Source organism: Populus nigra, chromosome 10 (genome assembly GCF_951802175.1).
Source record: "Populus nigra chromosome 10, ddPopNigr1.1, whole genome shotgun sequence".
In the NCBI taxonomy this organism is placed as follows: domain Eukaryota; kingdom Viridiplantae; phylum Streptophyta; class Magnoliopsida; order Malpighiales; family Salicaceae; genus Populus; species Populus nigra.
In genome coordinates this window covers 12,524,559-12,541,422 of record NC_084861.1, presented here as the reverse complement: position 1 = coordinate 12,541,422, position 16,864 = coordinate 12,524,559, and the positions used below count along the sequence as shown (strand labels likewise).

At 38.0% G+C, this 16,864-nt stretch overlaps 1 protein-coding gene across 3 annotated transcripts; it reads left to right on the top strand.

Moving 5' to 3' along the window:
• The first annotated feature begins 11,090 nt into the window (after positions 1-11,090).
• LOC133704809 (auxin transporter-like protein 1) lies at positions 11,091-16,180 on the top strand. Of its 3 annotated transcripts, none has more exons than XM_062129809.1 (10): positions 11,091-11,529; positions 11,620-11,733; positions 11,914-12,100; positions 12,199-12,384; positions 12,525-12,637; positions 12,754-12,937; positions 13,055-13,152; positions 13,855-14,062; positions 14,237-14,494; positions 15,369-16,180. In XM_062129809.1, the coding sequence occupies exons 3-10, from the start codon at positions 11,939-11,941 to the stop codon at positions 15,573-15,575; spliced, it is 1,416 nt and encodes a 471-aa protein (XP_061985793.1). In that variant the 5' UTR covers positions 11,091-11,529; positions 11,620-11,733; positions 11,914-11,938; the 3' UTR covers positions 15,576-16,180. The 3 variants fall into 3 exon arrangements, with proteins under 3 accessions (XP_061985793.1, XP_061985792.1, XP_061985791.1); XM_062129808.1 differs by having other exon boundaries at positions 11,092-11,529; positions 11,620-11,834; XM_062129807.1 differs by having other exon boundaries at positions 11,092-11,834.
• Positions 16,181-16,864: the final 684 nt, after the last annotated feature.

Below are 16,864 nucleotides of genomic sequence, written 5' to 3'. Positions count from 1 at the left end.
TTTAATTAGCATTGGCTCTGTGCAAGTGAATGAATTTTAATTCACTTGCACAATGGAGCAACACGCGTGCGTTAGCGCACTCGTGTTGCTCAGACCCGCCTGGTCACTGGTTTGGGCCAGTGACCGGGCCGAGCTGGCTGCGTCCAGCCCAGCTCATGTGGCTTGAGGTTGATCCAGTCCAAAAAAACAGAAAAGTAAAAAAACAGAAAAAATAAAAAATATGTATGTATAAATAAAAATAATAAAAATTTATTGGTTTATTCACTGACACCAGAGTAAAAAATAAAAATACCGATTTAAATTTATATTATTTTTATTCGTTATATTTTATTTTATTTAGCTAGAAAATAAAAAATATATATGCACACGTAAAAAATAATTTTTTATGTGAATATTCACCAACATCAGAGTCAGAAATATTATAAGTAAATTATCATAGCGTAAACTAATAAACATTTAGCAATTTAAGACAAAACCAACAATGCAGTCTGCCTCAGGCAAAACGTTTAAGGGGTGATAATATCTTCTCTTTTACGTAACTAGTTCCGTACTATAGAATATTTGTTGACCAATTAGAGTTTCTAGTGACCATAATATTAGGTGACGACTCCTTAAACGAGATATTTTCCTTTAAAATAATGAGATGCTAGAAATCTGTTCTTTTTTTATAATTCAAGATTTATTTTTAGAGTTGCCGCGATATCGAGTACGACACTCGCCTTGCAGGCTCTATTCTGGGTTCTCTCATGACTCGTAACGTCAGGCAACAGAACCTGCTGATTCATTTACTATCTCGAAGTATGATAGAGACATACATATATGTGTAAAAACAAAGGGCACCCGAGAGACACCTAAAACCATGCTAACCCAGTGCATGCACACAAGATAATTAAACAGAACAGACTCTCTTTTTCAGGCATAATAAATTGCGATTTATCTTGTCTTTGTACATAGTTGCCACTTTATACAATGCTTTGCTCTGTTCTGATAGGCATGGGTTTCATTGTTCGGCCAATGGAAGAACAGATACAAACAGGTGACGGCATGGTTTTCATGAGGTTGGTTTCATTACTAAACATAAATGTTCTTTAACAAAGTATCGGTATCTCTTTCTACCAAACAACGAAGGGTTAGGCCGAGAGGATTTTATGGGTCTCACTGGTAGAGAACCCACGGCCCATTTACTTGTGGTTGGATTTAGAGCACAAACAAAATTTATAGAGTCAAATTAATGTTTTTTTTTAAATAAAATCTCATTTAATTTATCGAATTGACGCAAACCCAGTACTAGTAATAAATTGGGTGTTTTTCAATACAATATAATTCAACTCCTTTGCCAAAATAACCATACTTTAAGTCATATGGATTTTTATGCAAAGGTATTTCCAGAATATGGCTATCGAATGGCATTAGAACTCCTTGAAGTGCAATGCTTTTTGGAGTGTGCAATTAGTCACTTTGTTGAGTTTTTTTATATATTTTCTTTTATCACATTCCAGTGAATGATGACACCCCTAGCTAGTTGCTGCCAGGGAACTGAATCCTTGTTTCGACCAATCTAATTGATTTCAATTTAAGTTTTGGATGTCTGATCTTATAATATTCATGAAGAAGCAACCAAACGACTGTTGTGGTATTAATTGATTGATGAGTAAGTTGAGAATAATGTCTAAGAGATGCTGGGAGAATCGTTCTGCCACCAAGTTAAATTTGCTGCACAATCTCCTTTCTCACTTCCTTAATTCGTAGTGGATGGCTCAATATCTCTGTTATTCCCCACAAACCGAGTCCTTGAAGTCCTAATAAAGAATAGAAGTGGAAATCAAGAGAACAAAAGGGTTGTCATATTGACAAGCAATAAACAAAGAACGGTGACCAACTTTGTATGTGGGGAGTAGTAGCCAGAGGAAATCAATTTTTTCACTTGATTCCAATTGCTAACATTCTTCACTTTTAGCTTCGTTTTTCTTTGTCTACTGGCAGATGGCAATGACCTGCTGACAAGCGGTGACTAAAGGGGAAATATAACACTGATCATGGGTTCCAAGACAGAAAATCAAAGAACTTTAGCTTGATATTAAAAGGTGATCGCTGATATCGCATGCAAGGAGAGGAAAAGAATTTCTTCTTTTGCAATCTCAACTTGCACTATTTTTGCTAACAAGATAAGGCCTCCCACGATGGCAGGAATCTTCTCTCCACACGTAATTCTATTTGGCTTAAAGTGGCTTTAGGCTTCGATCTTGTCTCGTAAAGCATTCCCTCTGTATCGAAATTCCCACCCACTTAACTCCTTATTGGCTTTTATCAGTTGTCAAGTAACTGATCTCTTATCTTGTTGATCTATTCTCGGGTTATCTAGCAGCCATAATTGGCATTGCAAGATTAAGAAAATCAAGTTACAATTCCATGCTTCATTTATTTTACAGGAAGTGTAAGAGAATATGGAGAGAAGCTGATCATAATGGGCTAACCTTTTGTCTTCTGCAACTTAATTAATTGGTGACTTTTGTCAGTGCAGGAGCTAAAATGGCCAGCCATCGTCAATATGGTGAAAGAAATATTCAATGCTTAACCATAAGAGGTGAGAACTTGTACAGGTTGCGAACATAAACTCGGTTGTAAATACAACAACTCACTAATGGCAGACACAAGGCTAATAATCTCAGCTCTTCATTAATATTGCGTGATAGAATTGATCATAGATGAAGCCATTAAAAAGACTGGTCGGTGAGTAATAAAAGGGTATATGCTTAGCCTCATCATCAAGAATCAGTGGTCAATTACTTGCGTTCCTTGACTTCTATCCTTCATGAGGCATGAAGACATGTATATGAGAGACCAAGTGCAGACGAGAGATTACAAGGCAGCAGCAGAAATTTTTTGGTTCCTGCGTGCAAATCAAATTTTATGAAACCTTTAACAAATCCATTGATTGCAATAAGATTTCATTTGACTAGCTAGTACAAAATTAAAAACACACGAATGCTAACAATAGCTTTAATCTTTGTGGACTAATGACGTGGCATTTGCTAAACATATTCGTTGTAACACTGAAGTTCTATATAATACATGTAAGTGTGCAGACTAGAAACATCTCAAAGAGATCGAACCCAAAAAACGTAAAGCCTCTGATAATCTGATCGAACGTAAGGAATACATAAAAAATAAAATCGGCTTTGTTTGCTCAGCCTGGTAATGATGAAATAAATGTAGTAACTAAAAAGGTTATCATCGTATTTTCGCTATTTTCGCTGGTCAACTCAAAAAAATTTTAAATAAAAAGAAATCAAATAATAATAAAATCAATAAATTAACCTCATCAACATATGATTTAAGATATGAGAGTAAAATAATCACACTAAAAAAATAAAAAAAATCATAAAATTCAAGGTTCAATAACCTAATATCAAATAAAACGTTGAAGAAAAAAACTCAAGTAAATTTGGGTTAACTTTACTAACATGTTAAACTCGATATGAGATCCAGATTAAAAAATTAAATTTTAAAAAAGAATCTAGAAAAAGAATCAAAGCTAAATCAATATAAAAATGATGAGAACTTGAGCTAATACATGTTAACTTGACTAACATGCACTTGGGATAACCCTGCGTGAAGAAAAATGAAAAAAATCACAAAGCTCAAAGGTCAATAATTTAATATCAAAAGATAAAATTGAAAAAAAAAATCAATTTCATAAAAAAAATAAAAAAAATCTAATCATCTAAGGTTAACTTGACTAACTCGCGTCTTAAGATATGAGATAAGGATAATCCCGCAAAAAAAGACACTGATCACTACGCTTAAAGCCCAATAAATCAATGTCAAATAATAAAATTAAAAAAAATTTAATTTTTAAAAATAACTTAAAAAAGAGACCGAACTTAAACCAAATTAATTTTTAAAATTAGTAGTCTGGGTTATGAGACCAAGATTACTCTATAGAAAATAGACATGAAAAAATAATAGAGAAAAATGATCAATCATAAGAAAATAAAAATCACAAAAAAAAACAACAATTAAAATAATGAGGATCAAATGTTGTACATAAAATAAAAGCAAGAAAGTAATTAGGGATTAATTAAATTGAAAAATAAATAAGAAAAGAATAAAAAAAATAACAATAAAAAAAGGACCAAAACTGGAAATAAATTAAATGAAATAAAATGTTGAAGAATAAAATTAAAAAAAAAATTAAACAAAAGATAAAAAATAGTAATAAAAAAACAAAAATCAAATTTAATACAAAAATTAAATGAAATAAAATATTTTGGGGTAAAATTGAAAAAATAATAAACTTTAAATGATACAAATAGAGATAAAAATAAAAAGGAACAAATTTAAAATAAATACAAAGTGGATTTAAGATTCACCTCTGGGTTTTATGATCACTAATTGAGACTAAATATACAAAGCTAGATGATATCAAGGTGCACTGTATTATGAAATTAATTAATCACGTAAATCAGTTTTGTGCATGCAGAAGAATCTTTTTTTTTTTTAAGAGTATGAGATAATCGGGATTTTCTCGAATTCAAAAAAATAAAAAAAAATCTACACCTTACAGAGAAAAATACAAGTTTGACAAGCATCAATCTGCTCCATGAGCATGGAACCGCGTATGACTATGATCACTCGGCGTACATACAAGCATATACATACGCTAGTAATTTGTTTGGCCCATGAATCTCTAATCAGTATAGACACATGTTAATAAAAGAGGCCAACGTATACAAATACATTTTCCTCAATTTGTACCACCCACATTGCAACTGGTACACAGAAACAAGTAGTGATTAACGTTAGCTTTGGTCGAAAACAAAATTATGTTAACAGGACCCATACAAATCATGTATTTCTAGGGCAGTGATTGCAAGAGAGTCATGCTAGTACGTAGGAATCAATGAATGTTTGACTCCATACAAGATTTATCAAAATTCCTCAACGAATCATGTAGCAGGAAAGAAAATCTTCTCCTTTTCTGATTGCTGATATGAACAAGCATGGTCTCATGGAAACTTGAAACTGGTACGTATAATATATTGGCGAGGCATATTTAAATTAACTGGGAAAGACGTACGTAGTTCAAGGTTCCATGTCGTCCACCAACAATTCTCTCCCTCGCAATTCTGGTTCAGAATAAAGTATGCCCCTCTAAATATTTTCACATTTTTACTCATTGATAGTTTTCTCAATTTTCTTATTAATATTTTTACAGCATGCCATGAGTTCTTCTGTTAGGTTGGTTGCCATTAATGTGCAACAACCATTGACTATTGGCAGCCACCTTTGTTGAAGAAGAAGAGGAGTTGACAGCCACCTTTGTTGAAGAAGAATAGGAGTTGGCAGCCATCAATGTTGACAACAAAGCAAGAAGGTTGCCATGAAATGCCTATAAATAGAGGCATCATGTGAGAGCAAAATGTGAGAGTTGGGAGAACGTGAAGAGAAGAGAAGAAGAGAGAAAGAGGGGTTGCAATGGCAGCAGCCTTGCTGCCATTGCAGCAGCTGCAAATGCAGCAAGAGAGTTGATGAGTTGAGTAGAGTGGATGTAATCCTCCTCCTCTACATGTATTTATTGTATCCTTTCTCTATCTCTAATAAAATGAACCTCTCCCGTGGATGTAGGCGGTTTTGCCGAACCACGTTAAATATTGTGTCAGTGTGCTTAGCCTCCAATGAGCAACTATCAGTACATCACCGGTCGGAATTCCCTATAATTGGTATCAGAGCATATGGTTTGAAGTGGTGTTTGATTTTTGCTGAAAAATGAAAGTTGTCAAAATTGTGTTTTGACCATACCACCATGTAGAGGAGGAAGAGACGAAGCCACTGGTGAAAACGGCGTCAAAATCGGACGTCAAAATCCCCACGCGTCTTCTTCACCCGGATGGGTTGACCAGACCCGAATACCAGATGACCTGACCCATGTGACTGACCCAGATATAGATGATGTCAGCATGACGTAGTTGTGACATCATCATGCACAGTAGGCATGCCATGCCAGTGCCCAGTCAGCTGCCATGTCAGCACAATGGGACCCACCTGCCACGTCATCAGCCATGAGCCGAGCCGAGCCGCGCCGCAAGCCGAGGGAGAAAATTATGTGCAGCAGAGTCTACATGCAACCGAATCTGAGATTGAATGTGAGACGTTAATCAGGCCATAATTGTTTTTGATCAAATCTTAGCCGTCTGAAATGCGATTTGGATGATTTCAGACTTGTTTCCAGCTAATTTGATCATTCCGGATGCAATGGTATGGTCCGATCATTGAGATTTGAGACCGAAAATAGTGGTGGTGAATTATTGAAAGAGATTACCCGATGAAGAGGCATCTGAAGGTCATCATGGTGGTCGATGGAGATGAAGAAGGAGAAGGTGCACATGTTTACCCAATTACATGTGTTGAACTGCTAAGTGGGGAGAATTTTAATTGCCTTGAGGGAAGGCAAAATTGGGACACTCTGGACACCCGATCAACTGGACAATTTGAGGTGTAGAGTGAAATTGACGAAGACCAATCTTGACGAATCTAAGAACTGGTAGTCTCGCCAGATGTTGAGAAATCATGTATTAAACCAGTATATTCCAGATCACTTGTAAAGGAAAGCCGCAACAAAGCTAGCAAATGGTTGTATATACGGAAAGACAGTACGATGGATAGATATGGCCTGAGAAGTTCTGTCTAGGAGATTGGGTTTTAAGCGGGACCAGTGTGACCCCTCCAATCTTTCCTGGGAACTTGCTTGGTAGAAGGATTATCCATACGGTACTATTTTCGTATATATAGCAGTTTGTAATGAAACGGTTGAAGACTAGCAAGATGACGGCACAAGGGAACAGTTGGGTTCCGAAGGTTCAAGGATCTGATGAAGTGGTGATTTCTCCAAAGAAGTTAGATTCGGTGACTGTGATTTCTCGAGGGGAGAATTGATAAAGACCCTGATAATGAAAGAGAAATACAGCAAGGGGATAAAGATTGGCACCCTATTTTGACTTGGACAGGTGTTGTGACAGGATGAGCTGCTGTCAAACATAAGCAAGGAATAGGGGAAAATCTCGAGAACAGAAATTGCACGAGGGCACACGGAGATTGTGCAGGAGTACCCGTAGGATCCAACGAGGTACTATAATGAGACAACAGGTGCAAGGAGAAGAAGAGTTCCCAGATGAAGCTCAGAGCAGAGACTGTTAAAGTTTGTACAACAGGAAGTCTCTTGTGCTCTTAATGAAGACAACATGCAAAGACTTTTCAATGCATGCAAGGATGGAAAGAGAGCTGTTGCAGAGGCACCTAATTGAGGGGGTGCAAACGCCTGTGATAAAAGGCGACCGCCTATGACGAAAGGCGAAGACACCAAAGAGAGTTGGTGTAGGTGGAGCTGTCAAACAGAAAGGCATAGAAGCTCCAAACATAGAAATCGAGGTGGAGGATTGCGAGAAGTATACCGCAAGTTTCTCTTTCTATGTGATTAGTGGCAGCTATCTCTCCCATAGTGCACATGGTGGTAGAGAATCTTAGAGTCACTGGAGACATCCCCGATGAAGGAGGATGTGACCGCTTCATGACGGATGGAGACACCTCAGGCAAGAAGGTGTGAGGACCATGATATGAGTCCAAGTTCAGACCGTCTCATGACGACAGACGGAGACACCTCGGATGGAAGGTGTGAGGACCATGATATAAGTCCAAGTTCAGACTGCCCCATGACAACGGGCGAAGACACCTTAGATGGAAGGTGTGTGAGGGCCATGATAGGAGCCAGGATCAGACTGCCCCATGACAACGGGCGAAGACACCTTAGAGAAGGTGTGAGGGCCGTGATAGAAGCCCCAATTCAGACCGCCGTATGGTGACGAGCGAAGACACCTAAGGAGAAGGTGTGTGGGCCACAATATGAGCCCAGTTCAGAACAACCCCAGAGCCAATGTGATGGCTGGTATAAGTGGACAAGTGTATAGCCAATAAAGAGGTTATGATGAGTATAGAGACAAATGCAGGATTGACTTTCATGGATATTGCCCCCATGCTAAAGATGAATGAGCTAGAAGACATTTGGCTTGGACAATAAGTGGATGACTTATGGAGCATCAAAACGCGACTGCTATGAAGGAGCAGAGGGCATGCGCAGGTTCCGGGAACAAGTTGACTCTTGTCAAGGTAGTGAGCTCGGTAATGGCATTGTAATACTCAGAGTATGAAGACAGAGATGGATCAACCTTTAATGGGCTGCCCCCATGGTTAAAGGTGGAGAGCTACCTAAACTCTTGAGACTAAGAGCGGGAGACTCACGGAGAAGTAAGGCGTGGTTCCTAGGGTGGAACAGAGGGCAGGCGCAACTCCTGGATGAGTAGACTCTTGGAAGAGTGGTGAGCTCGTGATCATATTGAGATACTCAGATAATGACTGTCGCACTTGGAAAAAGAAATTTCCGTTTGAGGGGGTGTTGTAAGCCTTGGTGTAAGGCTTGATGAATCATTCCGGACCGAGCATGGTTGATATGCTCGAAGGGGAATGTTGTGTACCAGAGACAAGCGTTAACACTCTTCAGATGTGAAGTGGCAGACCATCTGGTTGTAGTAATCCTTTTGTGTGAGAAAAGGTGTGCTTTGGTAACTCTGATGATTGAAAGGTTTGGCGAGTACCTGTAAACTCGGCCACAGACGCTCTCAGAATGGTAAGCTTGGAAGAGCTGCAAGATGCAAGCCTGTGCTGAAGAAGCAAGAGGACAGTTGCCCCACATGAATGGCAAAGGGGGTGATTGTTAGGTTGGTTGCCATTAATGTGCAACAACCATTGACTATTGGCAGCCACCTTTGTTGAAGAAGAAGAGAAGTTGGCAGCCACCTTTGTTGAAGAAGAGTAGGAGTTGGCAGCCATCAATGTTGACAACAAAGCAAGAAGGTTGCCATGAAATGCCTATAAATAGAGGCATTATGTGAGAGCAAAATGTGAGAGTTGGGAGAACGTGAAGAGAAGAGAAGAAGAGAGAAAGAGGGGTTGCAATGGCAGCAGCTTTGCTGCCATTGCAGCAGCTGCAAATGCAGCAAGAGAGTTGATGAGTTGAGTAGAGTGGATGTAATCCTCCTCCTCTACATGTATTTATTGTATCCTTTCTCTATCTCTAATAAAATGAACCTCTTCCGTGGATGTAGGCGGTTTTGCCGAACCACGTTAAATATTGTGTCAGTGTGCTTAGCCTCCAATGAGCAACTATCAGTACATCACCGGTCGGAATTCCCAACATCTTCTTCTTAATTTCTTCATTTTTTTCTTAATAGGTTATGAATTCCTTCCATATACTAATTGTCCACGACCAGTTTTTAGTGTATAACAAGATTAATGATTGATCTTTACCTAAAATCCTGCGTATAGCAGAAGGAGGTCATATTTAATTATAAAATCCCGGCAGCTCAAATTACACCATACATACCACCAAGAACACAATTATAATTACCAAGAAACTTTTCCTTTTGCCGCAGGCCATATTATAAACTCACCATTATTTAGAACTTTTGTAGGCACTGTAGGGACCTTAGCAACTTAATTACTAAAAAAGATAACTTATTTTTAACTTATCTCTCTAATCATTAACTATCCCACCGTTTTCGCTTCTTTTATTTAAATTTCCCTTTTCATAGTGAATGGAACACTTTTTATTTATTTATTTATTTTTCTATAACGAATGGAGAATTTTTTTTAGCTTTGTGAAAGCGACTGTTTGAGATTTTGTTTTTATTTTCTCCAGGTTTGTTTCCGCTGCTTTCTTCTTTTGTCCATATTGATGAATTCGTATACTGGAGTGTTGACTCCAGTATTAATTTTACCAAGGCAAAATACTCTCGTCCTCGTTCAAATTAAACCCCGTAGAATGTTTCTTTCTAGTTTTTGATCACTAATATCAAGTTAATCAATGTCATTGTTGATACACATTAATTTATCATCGATCAATAGTAAATAAGGGCAAGTATTAGGGGCAATATCCTTGTGAAATCACTAGCTAGCTAACAGCAGAAGACACGCACATTAATGAATTAACTTGAATAATCAGTCAAGAGACAGAGATAAAGCGAGACAGGGAGCATATTGTGGAAAAGTTGATAAAGGAGGAGGAACCGAGTGAGGAGATGAAGATGGCCCCTCCATCCACTAAACATGTTATGTTTACTTACTTCAGGATAAGAAACCAGGAGTTAACGACGCCATCAATCAATCAATGGAGATAAAACTCACTGGCAAAATATATATTGGAATGCTGTGAACTTTTGACTGAGAAAAAGAAATCAGTTTCACCAAGTAAATTCGTGCAAAACTAGTTACTTTCAGAAGCTATTTGCATCAACACTTCAATTAAGAAAAACAAACCCTCTCTCCATGATAAACTTTGTGAGAAGTTAGTTTATTTTTCTTATTCAATATTAATAGGATTTTCTAGGTTTTTTTTATTTATCTATATGGTTGTAATAACATTTTGACAAGTAAAGATTTTGGTGAATAAAAATTGAATATTTTTAATGTTGTTGTTGGTTTTTTAAAGTTTTGAGCCATGGCAGACTCTGTTATCCTTGTCTCTGTGTGTCAACTGAGATCTCTGTGTCAAAAAGTTTCGCCTTTTCCCTAATAACGTGTGGTAGATGAGATAACTATATATGATCTTATGATACCCACACTGTTGCGTGATTTAAATTTAGAAGGCGCCCTTCTCCTGAATTTGTTTTGTGGTGTCAAAACGGAAGAGAACATTAGTCTTACAAATAACATGTTAATTGCATGAAAGAATTGGGAAACTTTCTAGTTTATTAACACCATTGCCACTTCATTCCGAGTGATATATACACATCCTGTATGTAGTTCGTGGGAGTTGAGAGTACCTAGCAGCGAATAGCTCTTTTCCCATCGTATTTTACGAAGAATCAAGCATGAGTTTTCGATTGGGTTTTAGCTATTATAATCTCGATAATACAAACATGCCTTTCCAGCAAAGTATCAATTAATACACACATCCGAATCCACAGCGTGATACATGGTGGCCTGTTTTATGAAGATTTCCAATCTTTATTACAGAAAAAAGTGCCGTTTTACTGCAGATTTAGTCACTTCCTGTAAGTGCTCACAAAATGAAGAGAGAGAGAGAGAGAGAGATCCGCCCAACTCATTTAAAAAGGGAGGGTATCAAAGTAACCATTGAGACCAACACTCAACATTGAACAAGTAGCGTGACAGAAACTTGTCAACTGAAAACACACAGGCAGAGTCAAAATATTTGTTTTTCTCCGTTTCTCAAAACACTAAAGGGCAGGGCAGGCAGTTTTCTCTGCAAAAAACCAACTCCTACTTGGTGTTTCGTTTTGTCAGATCTCTTACAGTTGCAGCATTCAAAGTTTCCTTTTAAAGATAGATAAGAGAGAGAGAGAGATTCACTTTTTTGTTTGCTGGGTTAATCCGTGAATCGGATTTTGATGCATGCACTGTAAATTCTTTTCGGTAAATCAGCATTTGAGAGAAGGGTATCTCATATTTAGTAAGGTAAAAGAGGAAAATTAGTGTATTGCCAATTTGCCATCCATTGTTCCTATCACTATAGGCAAAGCTTTAACAGACGTTTTTGGATTACAGTACTCTACTAGGAGTTTTCCTACTCTTAAAAGGTATAAAACGAGAGAAGCACACCTGTGCTGACAAAGGGAGTTAAAGAGGCACAGGCTTTGCAGGGCTGTCGCACATTTGTCCGTAAGAGGCCCCTAAATTCCTCTGTCTCCACGTTATAAATCCAAGAGAGATCCCGGCGGTTTCCAAAACCAACTATCATCATAACTTCTTTTAGTTTCTTGGTCCGTTCTCTTCGTATACTTCTGGTTTCTTGGTTTGGCCCAGACGTTGTCTTAATTGTGGCTTCACTGCTTGTTTCAGATCTGTAGAGGAGCATTGAAAGGAAATGTCAACTCAGAAGCAAGCAGAGGAAGCTATGGTCTCAAACAATGACACTGGGCATGAAGAGAAAGAAGTAAGCAATGATGAATCCGGTTTTAGCCTTAAAAGCGTTCTTTGGCATGGTGGGTCTGTCTATGATGCCTGGTTTAGTTGTTCTTCAAATCAGGTACTATTACACCCGGTTCACAATTTGAAAAAAAGAGAGAGAATCTTTTCCTTAATTTTGACCAAGAAAAAATGGAACTTTCTTTTTGGCGGTCACAGGTTGCTCAGGTTCTGTTGACACTGCCATACTCTTTCTCTCAAATGGGGATGCTTTCAGGCATAATTTTGCAGATATTTTATGGTTTTCTTGGAAGCTGGACAGCTTACCTTATCAGTGTTCTCTATGTTGAATACCGAAGCAGAAAGGAGAAAGAGAATGTCAGCTTCAAGAACCATGTTATACAGGTTAGCCTTCCAAGAACAACCCCCAATATAAGAACAAAACGAAGTTAGATATAAAAATTCGAATATGCTTTCTAAAACCTCTTTTTTTTTTTAATTGTCTATAATATCACTTTTGTTTTGTCAAAATTTTGAGCCTGCAGTGGTTTGAAGTGCTAGATGGATTACTGGGTCCAACTTGGAAAGCTGTTGGATTGGCCTTCAACTGCACTTTTCTCATGTTTGGTTCTGTGATACAGCTTATAGCCTGTGCAAGGTCAGTCCTCGTTTCTTTTCTGTTTTGTAATTTATCTTTTCTACTTTTCCAGTATTTATAGAAAAATGGGATTTGTTTTATGCACTGATTCGAGTGCATTATTGGGGTAATCACAGCAATATATACTACATAGATGACAAATTTGACAAGAGGACATGGACTTATATTTTCGGAGCCTGCTGTGCCACCACCGTGTTCATTCCTTCATTTCACAACTATAGAATGTGGTCTTTTCTTGGACTTGGAATGACCACCTACACCGCTTGGTATATGACTGTTGCATCTCTTGTTCACGGTCAGGTAACTAAAATTTAGATCAGCCGCCTGATCTTTTATAATATCTCCTTTATCCACATTCCACACCAGCAGGATTTGGTTTTTGTTTTTCCTTGAAATATTAGTACCATTATTTTACAGGTTGAAGGGGTAGTTCACTCCGGCCCAACAAAGGCAGTTCTTTATTTTACAGGAGCCACCAATATCCTCTATACTTTTGGTGGGCATGCTGTCACTGTGTAAGAAGCCTATCTTCTTCGTCTTTTAATTGCTCTCTATCACTGAGCAAGAAACCACATAAAGGTTTTTAGATTATCCCTCGTGAATTTATGGGTTAACAACGAGGACAATTTTTTAAACCAACTCGACGATTTAATTGCTATCCCTCATGATTGATTTCTTTTGGGGTTTTATAGATGGAATCTCGTGACTCGATCATTTAAAAGAAGGCATACGTTACACCTTAGATAGGGCCTGGTTTTGACCAGTCAAATGTAACTTACAATTTCATCTTCAATTTCCACACGCTATATAAGCACCTGGTTGGTTTTCCTTCCACAGATGTTAGGTCCGCCATGCCAGGGCACTTCTTGTCAGACTCTCCATAATATCTAATGTCGTGTCATCAAATTAATTATATAAACCTGGACAAGCAGGTGGATTTAGTTAGCTCTTAGCAGATATAATACTAAAACGTTTGGTTCGAATTCCACTAACACCCGGGATTAAAGGAATTCAGGGCAATGTCTTGCTTCTTGAAGTTCTGGGCCTGTCAGACCTTCTCTTTCTAAAATTTACACTGCGCTTCCTATTCTATAACACTTTACTGACTCATCTTACCTAAAGTTTATGGATTATCATAACAAATCAATCTGCCACTCTTGTTTGATACTGTCCAATTTCAAGTGGATTATTTGATGGCAATGGCTTCTTGCTTACAGGGAAATTATGCACGCAATGTGGAAGCCTAAAAAATTCAAGTGCATATATCTACTTGCTACCCTTTATGTGTTCACCTTAACGCTTCCATCAGCTGCTGCCACCTACTGGGCCTTTGGAGATCAACTCCTCACTCATTCAAATGCTTTCTCCCTGCTACCCCGCACCCCATGGCGTGATGCTGCTGTTATCCTTATGCTTATTCATCAGGTTTTTTTTTTTTTTGCATATTTTCTGTCATTAGTCATGATTCATGAACTGTTACGTTGACACATACGATGCTGTTTAATCAGGAAAAGACAACCAATATTAGATGACAAATTCGAGTAAAAAGTTGTAATTTATTTGATTGATTAATTCGGTGCATGCGTGTATGAATTGCAGTTTATAACATTTGGATTCGCTTGTACACCATTGTATTTTGTGTGGGAGAAAGTGATTGGGATGCATGATACAAAGAGCATCTTGTTGAGGGCGTTGTCTCGGTTACCCGTGGTCATACCTATATGGTTCTTCGCAATTATATTCCCTTTCTTTGGACCAATCAACTCAGCTGTGGGGGCTCTTTTGGTCAGCTTTACCGTCTACATCATCCCTGCTTTAGCTCATATGCTCACTTATCGATCTGCCTCTGCTCGACAGGTAAATGGTCCATTTTCTCTGCCTCTTGTCTTCATCTCTACCTAATGCTTGTATTGTATATCTGGCTGGCATTGTCTAATGCTTCGACGAAGTAGCTAGTCATTGATTTCACTTTCTTAGTTACAATAAATTATAAGACAAAATGACGGATAGATGTACATGTACCCAGAAAGGTATAGATGCTGGGATTTCAGCCATATCATTAGTCACCAGGGCAAGTCCGTTTTGGTCCTAATTTCATGCTAGGTAACTTGATTTGGTGATATCAGCCACTTAATCAGTATACAGTGTCTAATTCCTGACCTCATAGCCTGTTACTACGCATTTCAGAAATTAAAGCATACCAAAAGCATTAAAAGATGTGGTAGATGGGGCATGTCCTGTTGTACAAAATAATTAAAGGCAATCTCAATGACTGTAGAAAAGGGGATTTGATTTTCGAAGTGCCCACAATTTCATGGATAGCTCCAACTTGATAGCTTAGCTTGGACAGTGAAATTGATTTCGCTATTCTATCTCCACTAATTTCTATCTGCACAAGTTGAGGTTGGTAACATCTCCTTGTCATTCAGTTATGTGCCCCATTCACTCTTCTACTCTTTTGTACTAGCCATACCTTGGCAATGGCTGCCAGTCTCTCTGAACGACTTGCCTGGGTCACTGGTTATGTCCTCAAAATAAATTACTATAATACTGCTTTGATCATTACTTTTACAGTACACTTGAACTTAAAATTAGATTCTGCTGACTAATGTCAATCAAAAATAAAATAAAATAAAGCAGTGCTCATTAATCTGTACTAGTGGACATCTTTAAAATTGTAGCATCCTTGACAAGTCTTGTAAAAACAATCGTCTCATTGTTGGAAATGCAGAATGCAGCTGAGAAACCTCCTTTCTTCATCCCGAGCTGGACAGCCATGTACGTATTGAATGCGTTTATAGTAGTATGGGTACTCGTGGTTGGCTTTGGATTGGGAGGGTGGGCTAGTATGTCCAATTTCATCAAGCAAGTTGACACATTTGGCCTCTTTGCCAAGTGCTACCAGTGCCCTCCTCCGACTCCTGCAAAACATCATTAAGTTTGAGAATCTCAAGTTAAACCATAGATCCTCTTATAGCATTTTAAATTTCTCTCTCTCATGCATTATAGACGTCACACGGAAGTTGGCAGCAGCATCTCCTCTGCATTGTGTTTTGTTTAAACCCTTCTATAAATAGTAGGTTATTTGCGAACAGTGACGTTTTCTGTGGTATCATATATATATATATATATATATATGTCAACGTTGTTATTCTCTGTTCACAAGAGTACTCAGCATCTTTTAGCTATCTCTTGGGGAATCTGCAGTATTCGCAATAAGAGTGGAGTGTGCTTCTGATAATGTTCGATAAACCATCTTCGCTCTAGGAAATTTAGGGGGAGATTTGTGAGTGGTAGTGCTCACATGGCTTGCACATTACGTAAAAACCTTGTGCATATGAACCCCCATGAATCCAAAACAAATCATTGGAAGATTATGGTCTACCTTAGATCTCCTTTGACTGCCTCTTTTGGTTCCCTAATTCGTTATTCTGTTTATTCATTCACATGGATTTGTTACTTGTATCTCCTCCTGCTTCCTTATTGAAACCTGTTATGGGAGTTGACTAGTCAATGAATAGAATGAGTTCAGAGTTTTCTCCATATTGATTTTCAATAACAACAACAACCAGAAATGAAAAAACAAAAAACGATGCTCCAAATGTAGTGTTTGTAGCTTTCATCTTTATTTCCTTTCCCTGAATTTTAGCTACTTTTCAAATTCATGCCTGTTCCTTTTGCCCTCGTCCCTGATCCATCAAGTCGGGAAGGAGAAAATGAGTGAAATGGACCGACTACAACTTACAATTCCATCAAAGCTGGGAGAATTCAAATATTGCTGGGAACAGAAACAAGAAGGAACAAAAATAATGATAAACAGCACGACCGCTTGCGTCGAAATTGGGGATGATTCTCGAGCTGCAAGAGCTTTGCAGTTTGTACCATGTTTGCCTTGCCATAATGGGGTTAACATCAACTGTTACTGGTCTATGAAATGTCCATAGACCAACTTAAAGTCGGTCTTAAATGTGCTCGCGCGCTTGCTTTCTATGAAAAGAGACGAAACTGGTTTCTTTTATTATTTGACAAAGATGGATCAAATGGCTTGTCGCTTTAAGGACTAGCTACAAATATTTTGTCCCTGAAGAAAGGATATGATGTGGATCTTGTCGTTTCTTATGACTTTTGGACGATCAAGACTTTATCAAAAGTTTCTCGAAGAAACGTGCTTGAGGAAGATAGAGCCATGCAGTCTCAAGTTTTCATTTTGCTCACAAAAGTATTTCT